The sequence below is a fragment of the Chiloscyllium plagiosum genome, unplaced genomic scaffold (genome assembly GCF_037043375.1).
Source record: "Chiloscyllium plagiosum isolate Xiang-an unplaced genomic scaffold, Cpla_swu_hap1 HiC_scaffold_10, whole genome shotgun sequence".
Taxonomy (NCBI): domain Eukaryota; kingdom Metazoa; phylum Chordata; class Chondrichthyes; order Orectolobiformes; family Hemiscylliidae; genus Chiloscyllium; species Chiloscyllium plagiosum.
In genome coordinates this window covers 98048844-98071604 of record NW_028270148.1, presented here as the reverse complement: position 1 = coordinate 98071604, position 22761 = coordinate 98048844, and the positions used below count along the sequence as shown (strand labels likewise).

The 22761-nt window shown below is 40.3% G+C and overlaps 1 protein-coding gene across 3 annotated transcripts in view; it reads right to left on the bottom strand.

The window, feature by feature from the left end:
* The window catches only part of adgb (androglobin), a 386047-nt gene that overhangs the window by 11312 nt on the left and 351974 nt on the right, over positions 1-22761 (bottom strand). The window contains exons 33-36 of one of the 3 annotated variants that reach the window (XM_087991569.1): positions 15079-15209; positions 13019-13180; positions 3774-3921; positions 938-1034 (exon numbers count right to left, since the gene is read on the bottom strand). In XM_087991569.1, coding sequence (XP_087847695.1) covers positions 938-1034; positions 3774-3921; positions 13019-13180; positions 15079-15209 — 538 coding nt within the window. The remainder of the gene's footprint in view (positions 1-937; positions 1035-3773; positions 3922-13018; positions 13181-15078; positions 15210-22761) is intronic. The other 2 variants (XR_015758508.1, XM_087991570.1) reach the window with 2 other exon arrangements.

Genomic DNA, 22761 nt, shown 5'->3' with positions numbered 1-22761 from the left:
GAAAGCAGGAAAATGGGGTCGAGAAACTTATCAATTGTGATTGATAGGTGGAGCAGACTTGATTAGCTGAATGGCCTAATTTCTGCTCCTATGTCTTATGGTCTGATAGGTTTTTTCCACAATGACAGAAAAAAAAATGGTGTATTCCGCTTTACTTCAACTTTGGCAAAATCTTAACCTTTACCTTTCAGTCAGATTAGCTGGGTGTGGCCCAAGTCTTTGTCATGGGAGTAATGTGACATGTGCATGACTATGTCCCCTGGATTTGCGATGAGAATCTATGTTCTCAGCACTAGGTTGAGGGCGATTCCCCTCAGTGCACTTTCCCTGGTGAAAGAAACACTTAGATTTTTCGGTGTATGTCATTCACCAGTACAGGTGCACATTCCTTAATCCGAAATGCTCAGAACCAGCTGGTTTTTCGGAATTCAGAATTTTTCGAATTTCAGAATAAGTGACAGTCCGATAGTGAAAATTTAAAAAATCTTACCGGAGGAGCAGATTCACTCAGTAAAATGGGCCTTGATAGAGAATTGAGGCCTGCCAGTGCTCGGCCACGCCACCACACATCGCAGCTGAGTGACACGCATCGAGTGGGTGTTGATTTGGATTAACTGTTTGCACGCCAAACAATCTTCTTAATGAGAAAAAAAACTTCACAAAAAAAATTCAGACTTCGGAACTTTTCGGATTTTGGACAAAGGATTGTCTACCTGCACTAGTGGAGGTAAAAGGAAATCAGTTGCATTGAACATTGTGTAAAATGGACTGAAAATTCATTAACCTCTCTTTTGCTACTGTCCAAGATCAACTGCATTGGTCCACCAACGAAGTCATCAGTAATATTTTGGTATAGTATAATTACAGGACATTGGGTATTTTTGCTGACATTTAGAGTCACCTCAAATTGACTGGCTACACAGCCTCACATAAATACCTTACAAAACGTGTCCACTTCTCCTCTACAACTGAGCGATCTTGTAAAGGTTTGTCAACATCTGTGTATTGACTTTCTTCTAAAACCTGAGACTGATCTAAATAGAGAACAAGACTAAGTTTAACAATTTACTTTTGAAAACTGAAACCTCCTTTTGAGCCATGAAGATGCAAACAATATCTGAAATATTCTCTACATTATTTTAGTTGATATATATCCAGCAACTATGATCAGAACAGACAGGTTAACGTTTTGAGGTTAATGTTCACTTTAAACAAATATGCTGAACATTTGCAAATGAACATTCCTCCAGTAGTATCTGGATTGTAGCAACTTTATTCATGAATCATAAAACATCGGCTTTATTCCAGCTGAATTTACCACAATTAATAAAATTATGTACATATCTATCAAAATATGCAGGATTCATCCTCAAGACAGGAACAACAAATGCCATAAAAATGTGAAAAAGTAGAACTCACAGAAATATTTGCTGCATTAATGCTAAAAACAGAATGCAGAACAAAAATTGTAATGTGACATTCTGTAATTGAAATATCAAGTCTTTCAAATCAGTCACTCTTACAAAAACCATTAGCTCTGTGGCAATCAATTACTGTAAGGGAACTTAGCCTTTTAAATAGCAGGGACATGATCTGTGCCAAAATTTAGTCATGATACTTTATGATGCCAGATTCATGCAGAAACTTGTTATACTGTGGGCTATTGGAGTGGAACTGAGAGGATTTTTAAAAGGCGATACCATTGTGAATAGTCTTGGTTCAGGTACTAATGCTTGTAGAGGAACGCACATACCCAAGAACTAATCATGTCTAAAGCCATGCAGGTTAGGTGGATTGGCCATGCCAAGTTGCCCATAGTGTCTAGACATGTGCAGGTCAGGTGGATCAGCCATGGGGAATGCAGGGTTACAAGGATATGGTAAGAGGGTGGGTCTGAGTGAGATATTACTTGGAAGGTTGGTGTGGACTCGATGGGCTGAATGGCCTGCTTCCACACTGTAAGGATTCCATGATATTATGAGACTCACTTTCTATTTTTAGTGGAAATTATTTTTATTGTTCCTTTATGGCTTTATTTGCTGTAAACCAGGATTTGGACTCACACAGATCCCATGCCCTTGCCCGACCCAAATCTCCTCTCCCTTCAATGTTTCATCAATGCCACAGGAGTTCAATTAACATGTCACAATGAGTAATGGAAGCTGAAACGTGTTTCACAGAAAACTGCTACATGTGTGGGTTTTTTGATAACATTGAGGTGTTTTCTTATTTTATTTCATTCGGTCACTGAGCCCTGAGATGTATTTTATAATGGCCTTTTACCTACATTCTTATTCTTGACAAACCACATTAATGTGGAACTTTTTTAAAATCTGTTTTCATGCAACTGAGTAGTTTCTAGCTTTGGGCTGGTACAAAAAATGTTGGCATTTATACTAAGGTGATGGATTGTAAATGAGTGGATTTACAATTTTCTAAAGCAGTGGTTGGACCTCATTTAGAGTACAGGTCATTCTGTTATGACGTGCATTTTGTCAACATGAATTTGTTCTCACATGTTTGATGAATTGTGGACACTGTTTCTAAAGTGCGAAGTTTTCAAGCACGTACTGATTATAACGTGATTCTGGCCCTATTAGTTTAGATGATGCTATTACACGATTTTCTTTTAACACAGGATTGCATGAAAATTGAACTATTGCATGAGAGCAGAACTGACTGTATTGCATTCAGTTTTAGGTGGCATAGCTTTGGAATGATATATTAGCCTTGGTAGGGGAACATCAAAGGTTCACCAAAATGGAATAAAGAGTTAAGTTACAAGAACAGGTGCATAGATTGCATTCTTAGGTATCAATAATTTTGATGGTAAAAGGTAGTTAAATGAGTCAAGGAATTGATAGATTTCTTTTGGTAGAGGAGTATAGAATTGAACATAATAAAATTTGAACTAGAGTCATGTAAAGTATGTGACTTACATATATTTTAATATTGTTTATTTTAGAGTTGAGAATTGAGTTAATTGCATTTGTGTTTTGGTCTATGTATCTGAAGGAGTTTAATGATTAATTTGTAAGCATTTCTGCAGCCATTTAATTTCTTTTAAAAATAGTCAGGCAGAGATAGTAAGGCTTCTTGGAATTTGTTTATGCTGGGTAAGTATTAATGACAAAAAAGGTAAATAGTTGTACATTAAGTTCAATGAAGAGGCTACCAGATTCTCAGAAAGTGAAGCATTTGTTAAGTCAAGCCCTGTGTGTGATCAAAAAGGGAATTCTCACAGGAGTGTGAGCACTATTAAGGAACACTTTTGGGATAAATGGAATTATATTTTACCATGCGTTTTGAAATATTTAAACTTGAGTTACATGTAAATAGTTTGGTCAATATTATTTTATGTAAAAAATTTTTGTTTTATTGTTAAACTTACTGGCAGCATTGTGTGCTTCTATTTAAGTGAATGAGTGCCTTGCTAAAACCAAAATATGATCTATCAAACCAGATTTCAGTCTGGTATCTGACTTGTTCAATAATAAAGTCAGGCAAGATAAAAATGTAGGCTATTGATGGGTGATATTAGGAAGCACTTAGCATAGAAACTGTAGTGAAAATATGGCAACATCTCCTCCAAAGGCTACTCAGATTTATTCAACTGAAAGATTAAAAACAAATTATAGAACTCTATTAGATTAGGGTATGAAGACTCACAAAACCAAGGAGGCAAATGGAAGGTACAGATTAGCTATAATTTAAATTAATGCAAGAGACTCAATGAGTTACTCTTGTTCCTAATCACATGATCTAAGTAGTACCTGCGGATTGCATCTCTTGTGTTGCTGCATCATTGGTATCGCTTTCAGAAGGAACCTCACTGATATTTTCGCCTTCTTTCCCAGCAGTACTTAGCAATGTATTATCTATTGTTTTGTAATTCATGATATGCAGTCGGAGTTGTAAGGCCTGGGAGACAATAGGAACAAAAACATTTTGGTACAGACTGTCTGAAACTGCATTTCCATCCGTTCATTTTGGAGGAGCATGTACAAATGAAGACACAGGTATTAAATGTACACTTAAAAGGAAAGAACAGTGGGATTTGTAGAAAATGTGAGGAACACGATTAACTAGATATCTCTTCAAAGAGAATGGTCTCCTTCTGTCCTATAAGACTCCTGGTGTGGCGGCGTTCAGTTAGCTCAGTTGGCTGGATGGTTGGTTTGTGATCCTGAGTGACACCAACAAATTAAGTTCAATTCCTACACTAGCTGAGGTTATCATGAAGGACTCTCCTTCTCAACTTCTCCCCTCACCTGAAGTGTGGTGACCCTCAGGTTAAACCACCAGCAGTCATATCTCCCTAATGAGGGAGCAGCCCTCTGAGAGGACGGCAACTTCCCCTTTGCTTTCACTTCCAGTGGAATCTTGTCAGCCTCTGAGTGAAGTTGGCCATGGCGACAGGTTTAGGAAAACAGGGCATGAAGGTGCTTTATCAAATTTGGGACCAAAAAGTTGCATTTCCAACCAAGTCTTGGATGTTAAGATGAGATTCTTGGCAGTGAGCAGCAAGAGATCTATTAACATAGATTATCATTTATTATCAATCTCATCAGGACTTAATCTCAACCTATTAATATGCAGTCTTCTATTTTTCTGCTGTCCGGATAGGAACATTTTGAGCGTTCCAGACATGAAAGTCAGAACAGGTAACTGGTGCCTCCAGCTTGATATTGAGCCTCCAGGCCTCCATCTATGATACCCGGCATCAACATCCCAGACTAAACTCCATGGACAGCAGTCACCTGCATCTCACATCCATGTATTGACATCTAACTCGTACCAGTCTCTCTGCTGCATCATGGTACATTTCCGATCCACTTACATTTGTGCTGTACTTTGGAATACACTGGGATCTTTTATTGTAATGTTGCTGCAAGAATACTTTGTACTGTAACAGGGAGCATCTCAGGATTGCTTTCTCATTCTTAGCATGCACTCACTTTGCATCTATATGGAAGCTTGCAACATATGGGGTGGCATGGTGGCTAAGTGGTTAGCACTATCTGTGTGGAGTTCACACATTCTCCCCGTGTCTGCGTGGGCTTCCTCTGGGTGCTCTGGTTTCCTCCCACCGTCCAAAGATGTGCAGGTCAGGTGAATTAGCCATGCTAAATAGCCCATAGTGTTAGATGCATTAGTCAAGGGTAAATATAGGGTAGGAGAATGGGGCTGGGTGGGTTACTCTTCAGATGGTCGGTGTGGACTTGTTGGGCCGAAGGGCCTGCTTCCATACTGTATGTAATCTAATCTAATCTCATCTTTGCCTAGCCGTTTTGCATTTCACCCCGCTCAGATGGTGTTTTCTGCTCAGAGTATTGCTGTTCCAAGGAAGACAGAAAGCCAAGCAGCTTCTGTTGACTGTCAGCAGTCAAAGGGTTGGACAGTTTGCTGTAGGCACCTTCCTATCTAAATGTCATACCAGCAGATTACATGGCAACCTCACTGCACTGCAACAACCAAATAGCATGTCTCAAATTTGAAGTGTCTTTATGGCAGATATTTGAAAAACTACTTGATGACCATCTGTGCAACAGCTCTGGATAGAGAATGTGGACAATTAGCAACATTAGTTTCTGTCAGTATGGACAACTATACAGACCTATAGATAGAATATTGATTATGAAGCAGACAGAGCTAACTTCCTTTTAGTTAGAAAATTAGTCATTCAAGATACAAGGATTTTCTAAGAAATTTTACTTAAAAACCAAAAAAAGATGAAATTTAAAAAAAAATAACTCTAAAGTAAAGGTTACAGATCTGTACTGAAGTTGTTTTTCTCTTTAAAAATAGAGGATGTTGTCCAATCAAAAATAAAGTAGTTAAATAGTCCTGAAAGCATAACCCCAAAGCTCTCCTCAAAGAAAACAAGACATAAAAACATTAAGAAAGCATATCTATGCCCATACCTCAGTTGGGTATTGCAATTTCTTTTCTCCAAATCAACACAAAAATAATTTTAAAATGTCCACATAATATCAACAATCCTTATTTGTCATAAATGGCAAACAGAAACCTACAAATCCAATCCTGCCCTTTATAAAACAAATGTTAAAGGAATCAAGGCCTGTAAAGAGGCAACAATAGCATAAAGTGAAGGGAAACAGATGCAATAAAGTGGAAAAAAATGGAAGTGAAGCAAAGTCCTTAAAATATATTAATACAGAAGCACTACACTCTACTTCTATAAAAAAAAGATAAAGATCTGTAAAACAAAATGGAAGGCAAATGCATACAGTGGACAGGACATCAATTGGTATCTTTACTGAATTACTGAATTACAACTGTGCAGACAATGTTTGCCATTCTATTTTACATATCAAACAGTACACAATCCTGGTAAATAGCCATTGGCAAAAATGGGTTTCACAGAAGTAAAATATTAGTTTTTCTGTAGATGATCAGAAAGATCTAGAGAAAATCCGGAAAATTCTCAAAGATCATCTCAAGGTAAAAATTAACTTCGAGATTTTCAGACTCCAATTCATTCCATATAGTCAGTAATTCTAAGATTCTATTGCCCAGTTTTTTTTGGAAAGGCTACAATAAAGGATAGGAGTGACTTTTCCAAAGAATTGTCAGAGAGATTCATTGAGTTGGTAATCAGCACCACACTAGGTAAATCCTTTGCGAAGGATCTTCTGGTCAAGGAAAAGGGCCACATTGCTGACACATTACTTGAGGATGGACATAAGTATAAAGCCAATAAAAACGATGTATTAAGTGCAGCCAATGCTATTGGTACGGTCAACAAATCTGTAGCAGGTTCTGTTGTCTGTATCTACCTAAAAGCCGTCAGCTGTTTTCGATAGTGTAAAATGCATGTGCCACCAACGGGCATTTCAGCATGTGTGGAAAATCTGGTTCCAAACTAACACAGGTAACCATTAAGATTGTTTAAACACCACAGAACGTTGTGACCCCATTGTTCTCACTTTTCCCCTTCACTCATAACATCAATGCTTTTATCTGTCTATATGTGTGTGTGTAGAGGAAGTTTTATTAGAGGGTTTGAATTTCAACTATTTGAGTTAATTGTCCACAGTTCATAGTTTACCTGTAGCTTGAATCTCATTATTTGTAATAGTGATTCTTGCTAAGTATAGAAGCCTGGCTGGAAGTGACTCAGCCTGAAATGTCTGTTCCAAAAGTTAAAGGCCACTTACTAAACCAAAGATCTGAATCTCTAAAAGAAGGGCATTTCAGAAGCTGCTATTAAAGAAGAGGGTATTGCACAATGGAAGTAATTTACTCTGTATCTTTCATCCTCAAGCACTGGAGGTGATCAGCACTGCACAGAAACACCCTTTCATACAGGAACCAGTGCAGGCAATGCAGGAGCAGCGATTGGAGACAGCATAACCACAGGCCAGGCAGCAAGGAGAGGCAGATACAGATGCAGGCTCCAGGGGTATGTGAGTGCTTACATGAATGTACCTGAAAATGTTGGAGAGATAGTTCTTGAACAGATCACAGAACTATGCATCCTGCTGCAGAATTCATGGGGATACAGTGGGTATATGATATGGCATTATAGATTACTGCAGCTCTTAACCTTCCGTAGCTGGTTCATTTCAGTAGTCTACAGGTAACATCTGAAACATTTCCCAAGCAGTCATACGTTATTGCATAAAGCAGATAACCAATGTGCTATTCAAGAGGGCTGGAGAATTCATAAGGATCCAGATTGGCAGGAACAGCCAAGCAGAGGACTGAAAACACTAATAAGGCTGAAGAGAGGTTCACTGCCAGACATTATGGAGAGGCTGCAGAAAAGATGTGCAAGGATGTTACCGGAGCTGCAGGGTTTCAATTATGAGGAGAGGCTGGATAGGCTGGGACCTTTTCCCACTGCAGCATGGTAAGGGTGACCTTATAAAGGTTTATAAAATCATGAGGGGCATAGATAAGATAAATAGTAAAGGTCTTTTCTCTACTGTAAGGGAGTTCAAAACTAAAGGGAATAATTTTAAGGTGAGAGGATAGAGATTTAAAAGGCACTGTCTTTCACACAGAGGGTGGTTCATATGTGGAATGAACTGCCCAAGGAAGTAGTAGTTGCAGGTACAGTTACAACATTTAAAAGACATTTGGACAGATACATGAATATGAAAGGCTTAGAGGGACATGGGCTAAATGCAGGCAAGTGGGATTAGTTTAGTTTGGAAAACCTGATCGGCATGGTTGAACTGGACAGATGGGACTGTTTGCATGCTGTATGACTCTGTAACAAACAACATCATAGAGTAAACCATTGGTCTTCCAAAGCTATGTTCTCGCTGCCACACCTTGTTATGAAGCTGCTTTTGTAGTATGACCCAGTAAAATAGAATCATAGAGATGTACAGCATGGAAGCAGACCCTTCGGTCCAACCCGTCCATGCTGACCAGATATCCCAACCCAATCTAGTCCCACCTCCCAGCCCATATGCTGCCAAACCCTTCCTATTCAGATACTCATCTAAATGCCTCTTAAATGTTGCAATTGTATCAGCCTCCACCACTTCTTCTGGCAGCTCATTCCATACCCGTACCACCCTCTGCGTGAAAAAGTTGCCCCTTCGGACTCTTTTATATCTTTCCCCTCTCACCCTAAACCTATGCCCTCTAGTTCTGGACTCCTCAACCTCAGGGAAAAGATTTTGCCTACTTACCCTATCCATGCCCCTCATAATTTTGTAAACCTCTATAAAGTCACCCCTCAGCCTGCGACGCTCCAGGGAATACAGCCCCAGACTGTTCAGCCTCTCGCTATAGCTCAAATCCTCCAACTCTGGCAACATCCTTGTCAATCTTTTCTGAACCCTTTCAAGTTTCACAACATCTTTCCGATAGGAAGGAGACCATAATTGCATGCAATATTCCAACAGTAGTATAACCAATGTCCTGTACAGCCACAAAATGACCTCCCAACTCCTGTACTCAATACTGTATCGTATCTACCCGCGACTCCACTTTCAAGGATCTATGAACCTGCACTCCAAGGTCTCTTTGTTCACCAACACTGACCCAGCACCGATCCTTGTGGCACTCCACTGGTCACAGGCCTCCAGTCTGAAAAGAAACCCTCCACCACCACCCTCTGTCTTCTACCTTTGAGCCAGTTCTGTATCCAAATGGATAGTTCTCCCTGTATTCTATGAGATCTATCCTTGCTAATCAGTCTCCCATAGGGAACCTTGTCCAATACCTTACTAAAGTCCATATAGATCACATCTACCGGTTTGCCCTCATCAATCCTCTTTGTTACTTCTTCAAAAAACTCAATCAAGCTTGTGAGACATGATTTCCCATGCACAAAGCCATGTTGACTATCCCGAATCAGTCCTTGCCTTTCCAAATACATGTACATCCTGTCCCTCAGGATTCCCTCCAACAACTTGCCCACCGAGGTCAGACTCACTCGTCTATAGATCCCTGTCTTGTCCTTACCACCCTTCTTAAACAGTGGCACCACGTTTGCCAACCTCCAGTCTTCCGGCACCTTACCTGTGACTATCGATGATACAAACATCTCAGCAAGAGGCCCAGCAATCACTTATCTAGCATCCCACAGAGTTTTCGAGTACACCTGATCAGGTCCTGGGGATTTATCCACCTTTCCCCATTTCAAGACATCCAGCACTTTCTCCTCTGTAATCTGGACATTTTGCAAGATGTCACCATCTATTTCCCTACAGTCTATATCTTCCATTTCCTTTTCCACAGTAAAAGTATCATATTGTGTGCTATTCATTGTATTAACACCTCTATGCAGCGATATGACAACACTTGCTTAGAGGAAGAAAAGTAGGAAGAAGTCTAAAACAGGGAAGTAGAGAGTGACATGAAAGGGAATCCACATCAGTGGGCTATTAGGGAAGTGTGTACCATGGATGTTAGCACACAGAAGGCTATGAATGACGTCATACTGACCAGCTTCCAGGCACCTGCTCACTATTAATTGACCTAATAATTACAGCCTTAACAGTTTTCCACAGATGGCCCATTTCATCTGAGAATTCACAATGCTCTACCTTGGACATCATACAGAGGACTGCAAGCAGCCAGTGCCTCTGTAACACATGCTATTAAACATCATACATCACTGAAGGGAAAAATTTACGAGACTTTCGAACAAAAAAAAGTGCTGAATGAAACAGACAACATCATAATGGGACAAAAAAGCTTCTTCATTAACATAATAATATAAACATGAGTGCAACCTGACTGTGTGAAAGTGAACCTTTTGAAAAATTTTAGGATGCTGTGCTGAGACAGTTGGAGATATGGTGTGAGCAGGCTGCTGCTCTCTCTGTCCCAAGGCCTTTGTTGATTGGACAAGTAACCTTTGACTGGACTTAACCTGGATGGGGCATATATGATCACTGCCAATGGAAGAGATTCAGTCACTGGCTTTGGAGCTGGAGTGTTCTTGGCAACATAGAGTGTGTTGGTCCAGAGTTTCCCTAACTTCTTAGTGTGACATGGCATGTCCCATTCCCTGGTGGCAAGGTGTGCTTGTAGAAGTGACCAGGAGCACCAAAAACCTCTTACTAGCTCACTACTTCAGTGAGCCTCTGGCACTAGTAATGGTCTGGAAGGTCGTTCCGTCACTAGGCATCCATGGTGTCATCTCCTGGTTCTGCTACTCTGTGGTAGTCAATGCTGTCTCTGTGGAAGATGCATATATTTTATCCCATCTGAAATGTGGGAGAGGCCATTCTGTGGAAGGAATCCTCTACTGCCCAGCTATGTATGCTGAAAGCCAGAGGTAGTTCCATCAGATTCACTCTCATTTGCCACTCCAACTCCCAAATGGTTGAGTGTTGCTGTCATCTGAGGTCCTTCATAAGTGGGGACAGCTGTTCTTCAGAAACCCTCAGAGTATCTTTTGTCTCACCTGCCACTGCCTCTCTCATCATAATCTGTGTGACTATGTGGTACCCACCAGATTGCGACCCCAGGCCAGTGCACACAACTTGGTAGGAGCTAAATTATGTATCGGTGCAGGTGCCAGATGCATGGTTCAGGTATGTTGTTATGTCCTTAGAGTCATCTGGACTATTATTCTGTGGAAAGGTGTCAGAAGTATCACATAGATCCTAGTCAATATTCTCTGTGGCAGTCAACAATGCAAATGAAGCATAAAAACAATTATTGGAATGCTGCTGTTAAGGGTCATTGCCCTTCATGGATGCAACAGGTTGCCATGGTTATGGCAGAGATGGATGAGTGCAATTCCTCATCACTCTCCACACTGCTCAATCTGAACTCAGATCAGCCATTGGCTATGTGTCCTGCTTCCCTGCCAACTTCAGGGCTTCCAACTCTGCCTCTGTCAGGGGATGAATCGCTAGCTGTCTATCACTGGTCTTGGATTGCTCCCTGGCACAGTGGTTCTTTTGTTCCTATAAGCATCAGTGGAGAAAAATTTGGTTTCCAGTGATGCTGAGGAGAATAACTCACTGCCAGAATGGCTCCTGGTCACACGAGGGGTCAGGTTGTACACTGCTCTTCCAACCTGTACACTCTCAGGAAATGTAGTTATGTTCAAGCTACATTTGTAGCTATGCAACACTGGAAATTGATCAGGGTAACACACTATACCTCAACATGAGCCTTTAATCATTCAATGCCCTGACTTTTCCCACTATCTTTCATTCATTTCTTGGCATATATTAGACTCAAACTCATCTTTGCAGTTCAGAGGAGGTCATTTATCCCTTTTTTACACTGGACCCAGTCCCTTAGATGGAGTCTCTCGCTGCTTTGTTTCTCAGTGGCCTCTGTCCAGTCCATTTGGTTCAATCAGGCTTCTTGTGGTTGTCAGCTGGAAGTAGACTTGCTCTGTGTTCCCAAATCACCTGAAGGAATTGGCTCAATGAGGTCCTACTGAACTGTGGGTTGCTGCTGTGAATGGATAGTGGCATCTCTAAACACAGCTGAATCAGTCAATGACACGAAATGAACTTTTACAAAGATGGAGATTCTTTTTTCTATGTGCACTCTCAAAAGTTTTCCAGTATGGTGTTTATATGTCTGACAAAGATGTCTAATTTATTTGCAGTCCTCACTCAGGAAGATTGCAATATCGCATTTCAGATTTTAAACAAAGCCTTCTGCCGTTCAAATATAATTCCTTCTCCTGCATGGGGTTCAGATGACAAGGGTTCTTGTCATGCATAATAATGAGCTTGACATCACATGATCAGGTTCAGTGGCCTTATCTTTACTGTTCTATATTCCTGACTTCTTCTGTCAGTGGACTCACTAACTGTGGGACAAAATCAAAACCCCTGAGTTTTGAATCAGTGTACAAGCTCAGCTTACTTCAACTTTAGATCTTTTGAATTTGTGCTGAAAAGACTCACCGACAACAGTATGAGATCAAGTCCTAATTGTAAACAATCTGTCAAAGTCTAGTGACTAAACCCAGCAGCTGCATTGATGAAGCCTCAAATCTCCAAGCATACGGTTCCTGTTGGAAATGCAACATGGCCCAGTGATAGCACACTTACCTGAATCAGAGGATCGTACCAAACCTCAAAGCAGAAATGTGAGCTATTGCAACACATACCTATGAAATCTATGGCTTACACCGCACTGCAGTCTTCAGGACGTGCTGAACCGTTAGAGTGCCATTTTTACCTTTCACTTAAGACATTAAGTAGAGGCCTCGTCTCTCCTTTCAGAAATTGTGTAAGAGATAGCATGGCACCATTTCAAAATACAGCAAGGGAGTTTGTAAATATTTACCCCTTAACTAATAAAATTAGAAACACATGAGCTGGTTATTACTCTATGTTGTTTGGGGCATTTTGATGTAAGTAAATTGGCTGCCATGTTTGCCTATAGGACAGTACTTCATGCCTTTTTTGTGATGCAGTTTGGGATACTCAGAGGTCACGAAGAGTGCTATTTCCTAAAGAGTTAAATATTTTTACATGCATCATTACCATATAGAGATATAAAGAACACCACTTTAGAAATTAAAAATGTTAGTTAGTTCACAGTGGATTACTTTGAAAGCCCTTCCAGGTTCTGCAGCTTCCCAAGCTCGTTTCATAGCCTGAATTTCATCTTGTCGTTCGGTGTCTTTCTTGATGTCAAAACAATCACTTTCACCATACTCAGTGACATAATGAAGTGTAAAGTGAGGTTTTGTTAAATCAATTTGCTGCACCTTAGAAATGAAACAAAATCGGTTAATTTCCACATCAAATATTGCAACACATACCTATTAAACATCAGTAAGTAGGAGAACGGTTAAAACAAGAACAATAAATGAAAAGAAGATCATCTCAATTGCTAATGTAGACTTTTGTAATGTAATCACTGTGGTAATGTAACAAAATATGTGAATCAGTTTGAGCTCAGCCACAAGATGAGTAGATCAGAGCCAGTGATGGATCAATGACCTCAATTGTTAACTTTGTTTCTCTCCACAGATGTTTTCAGACCTGCTTAATACTTATAGTACTTTCTATTTTAATTTTCAATATCTAGCATCTATTGCATTTTGCTTTTGTTAGTACAAAATTACAATGCAAGCCATAAAGAGATGGCAATGAAAGCCCATAAAACCATTTATGCTCTGTATCATCAATGTAACCGTGTGCACCACCTCATCTACAACCAGAATTCCTGGGAAAGCAAAAAAAGGTAAAAATACTATATCATTTGCAGAAAAATTATAAATGGCTCCTTTGACTTCCAAAATCCTAAAGAAGACCACGGTTACCTTTTTACCCATACACCAGCTGTACATGATTAACCAAACTGCTTTTTATATTAACATTTTGAGGACCATAGCTAGAAAACCAATCTGAAAAGTCACTGGCCATTTACTCCAGTCTCTATAGCAACTTTTTTCCAGAGCCAGGCCTACTATAAGGGTCTCCATTTCGTTCTAACTCACCATAAATCCAAGCTCAAGTATTTTGATATTCTCTTGTTGTTTCTTATGAATACCCTCCAACCCTCTCCCCCTAAAAGAATAATCAGTGGAAGGTTTTTCAGCAAGGCCTTAGCACTCATCCTAAACCATCCTATATGATAACTCTCTCCTCAGGGAGTCATAGAGTCATTTAGCATAGAAAGAGAGCCTTCAATCCAACCAGTCCATGCTGAAAATAATCCCAAACTAACTGGTCCCAACTGCCTGCTCCTGGTCCATACCACTCCAAACCTTTCTTATGTCATCTTTAAAAGTCTATTCAAATTTCTCTCCTCAAACCAGCATTAACTATTTATCCTTTTACTACTTATAGTTCTTGTTATCTAATGATAAAAAGGGATAAAAAGAAAAGAGAACTAATATATCTGGAACTTGGTTGAAGATGTGCTTGATCATGTTAAATAGGAGAACAGACTTGAGGAACTGTATTGTTTTCTGCTCCTATGCTGCTATTTCATTTCCTCCCTGTGTAGCCAATGAACATTTTTACTATTTCACTGTTGATATGTAAGTACCAACATCTATGCTGACACTATGAGGGTGTACTGTACTTTTGGAGGAATTGTTTCTCAAATAAGGCCTTGCATGCTCTCCCACGTCAGTACAAAAGTCGTTATGAGTACTGTTTTGAAGCAAAGCAGGGCCCAATTTTTATTCGACAATTAATCATCTGGTTAGTATCACATTGCTTTCTGAAGGGAACTTGCTGTTCACACATCGGCTGTGGTATTACTATTATAATTATACATTATATTGATTTTCTATTAAAAATCCATATTGTCTGTTGAGCACCTTGGAATGCCCTGAGATCATGAGAGACACCATATCAACACAAATTCTTCACTCTTTAGGAACAAGTTACTACAGATACTGGAATCTGTACTGAAAATAAAAAAAACACCGCGAATCACAGCAGGTCGGGCAGCATCTTCAAAACGTTAGCTTGTGCTATCTCCACGGATGCTGCCTGACCTGCTGTGACATCCAGAATTTGTTGTTTTCAGTTCTTTGTTCTTTACTTAGCACCGATGGCCTTTTCTTGTGAAATGTATTTTAAGAGGACAAAAACCCCATGTTCCCTCCATTCCACAAATGAACAAGATGATCATTTTAAAAAAATGTACCGGAATCTCTGGCTTGGATGGTGCACTTTTCTCTTTCCCTCCTTTATCCTTCTCCTTTCCTTTCCTGCTATGTTTGGCTGTTTGGGGCTTTATCTCTTCAGTGTCAGGAAAAGTAGAATCAATAGTCCTCTCTTAAAAGCAAATGTACATACAGCGACAGGAACAAAATGACAATGTGGATGCTCAATATTTTCAGCTCATTTCATGATAATCATTATGCATGAGTAATCAGATATTTAATACTGGAACAATAAGTCACAGTAATTTACTATTCAGAACAAAGATTTTCTGTATTTATACATAAGCAGTTGTCAGGTGAAGATTTAAACAACATATGTTGGGAGGGTTGCGATCTTGGAAAATATGCTGAATTGAGTCTGCAGGAGATGTCTGACTTTCACGTAGCTGACATGTATGTTTCCATCCTCAGCAAGGACCCTAGAATACTGATGGGAGCTGCAGGCAGGCATGTGGACACCAGTTACTCAACCTAAAGCCATCTTAAAAATGTGATCACTTCAAATGCTTAAAATAAATTAAGTCACACCAACTAACATCAAGGATACAAGCATTTAAACATTCCTTGGCAGGTTCTGCTTGATTTCTCTTCAGGTTTGTTTGAGTATTACTGAAGACCCCATTCACAACTGAAAATATTAAACTCACTTTTAGATTTCTTGCATGCCTATTTTCATTTAATCAGTGATATCTAAGGTTTGGAACTATTTCAACTCAGCCCAGAGCAGAGGAAATGGCAAATTCATACTATAGGTGGCATTGTAGGTTAAGAAAAATAAAACTCAAGAATGATAGAACGATAGAATCCCTACAGCATGGGAGCAAGCTCTTTGGCCCAACATGTCCACACCGACCCTCCAAACAGTAGCCCATCCAGACCCATTCCCTTACTACTGTACATTTACCCCTGACTAATGCACCTAACCTACACATCCCTGAACATTATGGGCAATTTAACATGGCCAATTCATTGAACCTGCACATCCTTGGATTGTGAGAGGAAACTGGAGCACCCGGTGGAAACTCACGCAGACATGGGGAGAATGTGCAAACTCTACACAGACAGTTTCGTAAAAATAAATTTGGTTATCCGTAATGTCAATTATCCAAATTTCGGATTATCCAAACAAGATCTCAAGGTCCCGTAAAACCGTCATCCAAACAAAATACTCCCCGCCCGTCTCGTTCAGGTAATCAAAGTTGTTCTGTATATATATAGATTCAATATAAAGTGGATCTAAACATGAAGGAAAGTATTATAAGTAGGAAAGCATATTGCCTAACTTTTCCAGTCTTCACTTCTTTGAAACAATTACGAATCATCCAACCATTGGAGCAGGTGACCAGCTTGATTCACTTGAGAAATTATGTCAGGAGTTTTCCTTGGAGTTGCTTAAGTGCCTCTAATGCTACTTGAAATAACCCCACAGGGGCTGGTAATACATCACCAATTCACTCTTGATTTACACATGGAGAGTCCTTGACAGTGATCCAGTTTCCTCAGAATAAGCTCTCAGAGTGAGCAGGATGTCTGACAGTCCTGTTCTATTTTTATGGAGAGTCCTTAACACTGATCCAGCTCCCTCTGATCCAGCTCCCTCTGAGTGAACAGAACCTCTCACACTCCTTTTTTTTCTACAGCCAGCTCTCACAGGATTTGTTTTTTTTTAATTTTCCCCACACTACTGCCTAACAGCGATAGTGCTTATTTTGCCCCAGCATCCATGTCATGTGATACTCCTGATTTTTTTCTCAGAATGAGCAGAATATCTGACACTTCTGTTTTTTTTAAAACCCCCACACTACCGTCTAACTGCACTGACACTCCTTTTCTTTTTCTTTAATTTTATTAAACAATTACAGAACAGTTTACAAAAAACAGTTGACATTTACAGCTGTATACAATAGCAATTTTACAAGGGAGAGGAGCAGCAAAGCCAGGCCCCAAACCCTACCGTTCAACCAGTTTACAGAGAGATGAGGACAAACCTCAAATCCCAGTTTCACATATTACAAGACAACAACAATGACATTTGTACATAAAAAGCCAATCCAGTTACGTAACAAAAAGTGCATACAACACTCCTGTTCTTATCTGTCAGGCAGGGCTCCTTGATTGGACCAGATTAACAGCCCTAATCAGATGAACTCATATTATATGAGGTCCACCTCACTGACCTTGCTACAATCACTACCATATTTCTCCACTTGTAAGATGTATGCCTCTTGGAAAACAAACAACTGAAGGATACTGGGATTGAAGAGCACATAGGAATGAGATGTGAGTGGAAATGTTGGTGTAGTCTTAAAGATAGAGGAATGCAAATTAAGTGGAGGATAGGAAAAATGCAGTGGTCAGTTGCTTGAAATAGAACAGTGACTGTAAGCGATAGAAGTGAATGTAATGCCTGGATAAGATTTTGGGGTGAAAAACTAGGAAGAGGTGGGTTCTACGGGTACTGACAATTGTGGTGGTTTTGTGGAAAAGTGGGTCCAGAGAAATGCCCTTGGTCTCTTTTGACTATTATGTATACTATACCTCTAAAATGTTTGTGAACAGATGCAAAAAAAAGCCACAGTCGCCATAATCTATGGAAGTCATGTTAAATAATCCAATTTATCAGAAACCGACAAATAAATTACTCCTGTCTGTTTGTAGGATGAATTACTTCATTGTTCCAAGCATTTTAGTCAAATAGTTTCAATTGAAAATCACTATAAATCAAGGTGGATGGATTTGTTCCATTTATATTGCTCATCACAGGTGGTACACTTGTAGTTGAGCAGCAAAAATGCAAAATAGTTGCTCTTCATGCCCAACTCTGCCTTAGTATGTGATGTTAACATCAACATGTTCAGGAAAAATCATTTGAGAAAGAAAACAAATGTAGTTACTATAGGGCTTTAAAACAATAACTTGCATTTATATTGTATCTATATGGCATCCCTAGATCTTCAGAAGAGCTTTAGAAGAGAGGAATTCCGAGACATGATGCGGTTTAGGATAGGAATTCTAAAGGTGCAGCTGTCAGTGATGGGGCAAAGGAAATCTGCGATGCAGAAAATACTAAAAATGGATGAATGCAGAGGTCCTAGAGCAAATCAGGGTTGGAGAGGGTTACAATGTGGGGCATGGGTAGAATTTGAATGCAAAGTTGAAAATTTTAAAAGCAAGGCGTTGCTGGACCAGACTCCAGTAAAAGTCAGCAACACAATGATGCTGTGTGAACAACAGTTGGTATAGGTTAAGATACAGATGGAAGAATTTTGAATGAACTGAGGTTTACTAAGAGTAGGAAATGGGAGGCTGGCCAGAAGTGCCTCATCACCATGAGCTTCTTTATCTGATACTTTGATTGTCATTTGCTCTCATTAGTTTTGCACTTCATTTCAAACCCTCGCTTCCCAAATCTTCCTTATCCACCTACAATTTATTCCGCTTCCCCTGCTGGTACTATAATGCATACGCTCTTCAACCCACTTATTGATTGCAATTTATTTTCAGTGCAGTAAGCATGTTAACTAATGATTTGATTACAGTTTGAGACAGGTGAAGAATCAAGAATAAACTGGTTTTAGTGTAGGTCAAAAGGCAGGGCAAGTACAGTACAGATTAGATCAAAAACAACTTTTGGGATATCGAGATTGGTAAGGTAAAAGTAGGTGAGCAGGCATGGAAGATGCCAAAGGGTGAGAATAGACAAACAGGCAATGAAGCTCCGAAATGAAATCATAGAATCCTTACAGAGTGAAAGCAGGCCATTTGGCAAATTGAGTCCACACCAACCCTCCAAAGAACATCCTACACAGACTCAACCTCTTACTTTATCCCTGCATTTCCCACGGCTAACCGGGCTAGCCTGTACATTCCTGGATACTATGAGTAACCTAACCCGCACATCTTCGGACTCTGGGAGGAAACCAGAGCACCTGGAAGAAACCCATGCAGACATGCAATTTTGACAAAGACTGTTACCCAAGGCTGGAATCGACTCGAGGTCCCTGGCACTGTGAGACAGCAGTGCTAATCACTGAGCCACCTTGTCACTGGTAGTAAATGAGGTAAGAGTGATTGATGAGCTTGAAATTGAGAACATCATATGAGCTTGAGTGATGCCTGAGAGTGGCGGAAATATGGCAGGCATTGTCAATTCATAGTGGAAAGGATCATTTAGGAGCAGACAACAACTGAAGGGATGGAGCATCCGAGGAGCAGGAAAATCGACGTTTCAGGCAAAAGCCCTTCAAAAGGAAGGGCTTTTGCCTGAAACGTCGATTTTCCTGCTCCTCGGATGCTGTCTGACTGCTGTGCTTTTCCAGCATCACGCTGATCTAAATTCTGGTTTCCAGCATCTGCAGTCCTCACTTTTGCCTAGCTGAAGGGATGGAGTCCTATTGAACAAGCTGTGTCAGAGAGACTCCAGCTGTAGTAGGACTGGTAAATTGGATTTTGCCATTTTAAAATACTGACATCAGATTCTGATATAGCGCCAACATCTTTAAGGAAGATAAAATTATCCTCCTTTCAGATTTCAATGCCAGATACACAATTCTGGAAAAGAATCACTGGAAAGGAAGGAGTTGGGAATTACAACACCAATGGGATTCTCCTCCTCACCAAATATGCAGAACACCAACTGATTATCACGAACACATTGTTCCACCAAAAGTTCAAGACTTCTTGGACGCGTCTACAATCAAAGGACTCACGCATGATCGATTATACCACTGTTTGATCCCGAGACCTAACATATGTCCTCATTACCAAAGCAATGATCAATGCAGATGACTGCTAGACAGTCAACCGATTCATCTGCTCCCCAGTGTTCATTAAATACTACCAGAAGCAGCTGAATAAAGAGTTCAGAAAAACATCTTAACATTGAGCTGCTTCAAGAGCCAAGCAGACTAGCAAACTTTTAACAATGTCTTCACCAAAATTGCCAGAGTTAATTTTATTGGGATAAAGGAAATCTGGAAAGAGCTGAAGATAGCCATCATCTCATGCTGTAAAGAAACCTTTGGCCACAAGATCAAGAATTACCAAGACTGGTTCAATGAGAATGACCACATCATTGACAAGAAGAGGAAAGCTCTCCATGTCTGGCAAACATCGCCACGAGTGAGGCAAACAGGAGCTATCACCAAACAGCAAAATCCAAGTTACAAAGAGGAACTAGGGAAATAAAAGGCAATGGTAGACTGAGAAAGCTAAGTATCTGCAACTCCTTATTGATAAACACGACATCCGGGGTTTCTTCAGTGCCATAAAGGCAATATATGGACTCAAAACCATCAGCCTCAACTGGTGTGGAGGAAGTATGACACCCTTTTCAGATTCAGAGAAAACATCAGTTTCCAATGGAGAGAACACTTCAAAGAACTCCTACACCATGAAACAATCATTGAGCATGTATTTGAAGACATCCCCAACATCCTATCAAAGATGATCTTGGACTCCCAACTAGTGTGGCAGAAGCTGAAGCCTCCGTTAAACACATGAAGAATAGAGAAGCTGTAGGAGTAGATGGGATTCCAGTAGAGATTTTGAAAATTGGAGGAGCAGAGCTTACCCTTCATCTTCATCAACTGCTACTTAAAATCTGGGACAAAAAGACAAAATCTCTGCCAATCTCAGGAATGCTGCCATTGCCACTGTCTTCAACAAAGGAGACAAGGTGTACTGGGAATTACAAAGGAATCTCCCTATTCTCCATCACTGGAAGAATACTGCCTGAATCCTCACTCAGCTCCTTCTCCCAGTTTTGGGAAGACAGTGTGGTTTCTGACCAAAGAGTGCAACGATAGACATGATCTTCACTGCTTGCCAAGTCCAAGACAAATGTCAGGAACAACACCACACTCTATGTGGTTTTCATCAACCTGACCATAGCCTCTGACTCAGTCAATTGGGAAGTGCTAAGGAAGATCCTGTCAAAGGCTAGGTTATCAGAGAAATTCATCAACATCCTGTGTCTCCTACATGACAGGAATGTGATGACAATCCTCACCAATGATGATATGACAAAATCCTGAGGTCAAGACAGGGGTCAAGCTGGATGTGCCATCGCCTCCACCCTTTTCTTCAACTTCATCCCTAACACTCTTCATCTTATCAAGAACAAGCTTCCCTGTATTGTGGAGATTGTCTACAAGATGGATGAAAAACTTTTCAACCACAACTGTTTGAAATCCAAAGTGAAAACAACACTGTCTTGCTTGTGGAACTTCAATTTGCAAATGACAATGTCATCTCTGCTCTCTCAGAAGCGAATTCTCAAGCCTCACTTAAAGTGCTCGTGGAAGCAGACCAAAGAATTTGTCTTAGCTTCAACTTCAAAAACATTTAAATCCTTTACCATCTAGTTCCAGGTCAGGTTCTGGTCAATCTCTCCATTGAGATTAATGGAGAAATCCTCTGAAACATTTCCCGTACCTGGGAAGCTACCTCTCGCCTAAGGCTGACAATGAGGTGGAGATATAATATTGCATCAAATCTGCGAGTGCCACCTTTGGACCCCTAAGGATGAGAATGTTTGATGATTGTGATATCCATGCTGACACTAAGATCCTTGTGTACAAGGCAATCATCATTCCGGTTCTTCTGTACGGCTCCATAACTTGGACTATGTATAGACACCACCTCAAGACCCTTGAGAAGTATCATCAGCATTGTTTGAGATGGATTCTCTACATCTACTGGGAGGATAGGTATGCTAACATTAGTGTCCTTGAAGCAGCTAACAGCACCAGTATCAAGGCCATGATTATCCAAAACCAACTCCGCTGGGCCGGCCACTAGTTCTGACTATTAAAGCAAATCTTTTTTGCCAATCTCAAGGAAGGTACTTTAACAAGAGAAGGACAGAGGTCGTGTTTCAAACACTCCCTGAGACTTATTTCAAGAAATACAACATAGATATCAATGCATAGGATATCCTCGTTCAGAATAAACTGATTTGGAGGAAACTCTTGTGTGAAGGTATACAATCCCTGTAGGAAGGGTGGCATGGTGGCTCAGTGGTTAGTACTGCTGCCTCAGAGCACCAGGGACACATGTTCAATTTCACCTTGGGCGATTGTCTGTGTGGAGTTTGCACACCCTACCTGTGTCTTCATAGGTTTCCTCCAGGTATTCTGGTTTCTTCCCACAGTCCAAGTTACATGGATTGGCCGAACTAAATTGCCCATAGCATCCAAGTGGATTAGCCATAGGAAATACAGGGAAGTAGTACATCTGGGTGGGATGGTCTTCAGAGGGTCAGTGTGGACTCAATGGGCTGAACAGCCTGCCTTCACACCGTAGGGATTCTATGATTCTATGAATTTTTGAGAACATCTGACAGCAATAATAAGTATGGAAAAACAGCTGAAGAAAGGAATGCCAATGATGTCAAGGCCAAGGTCCAATTCCACCTCCTGGAAACACCTACCAAATATGTAGTCAGAGATGCAGTTCTAGTATTGGATTCATCAGCTATCCAAAGACCAATAGAATGCATAACCAGTGACACAGAATTTCCTAGGTAGACAATCATGTTCATTAGAGAATGATTGCCATTGCAACCTCATGTTTTCATGAAAGAGCTGAAGAACAGGTGGAAATGTGACACTTTAACAAGCCAAGTCAGAGAGCTTCCAACTGCAATAGGACTGGTAAATTTG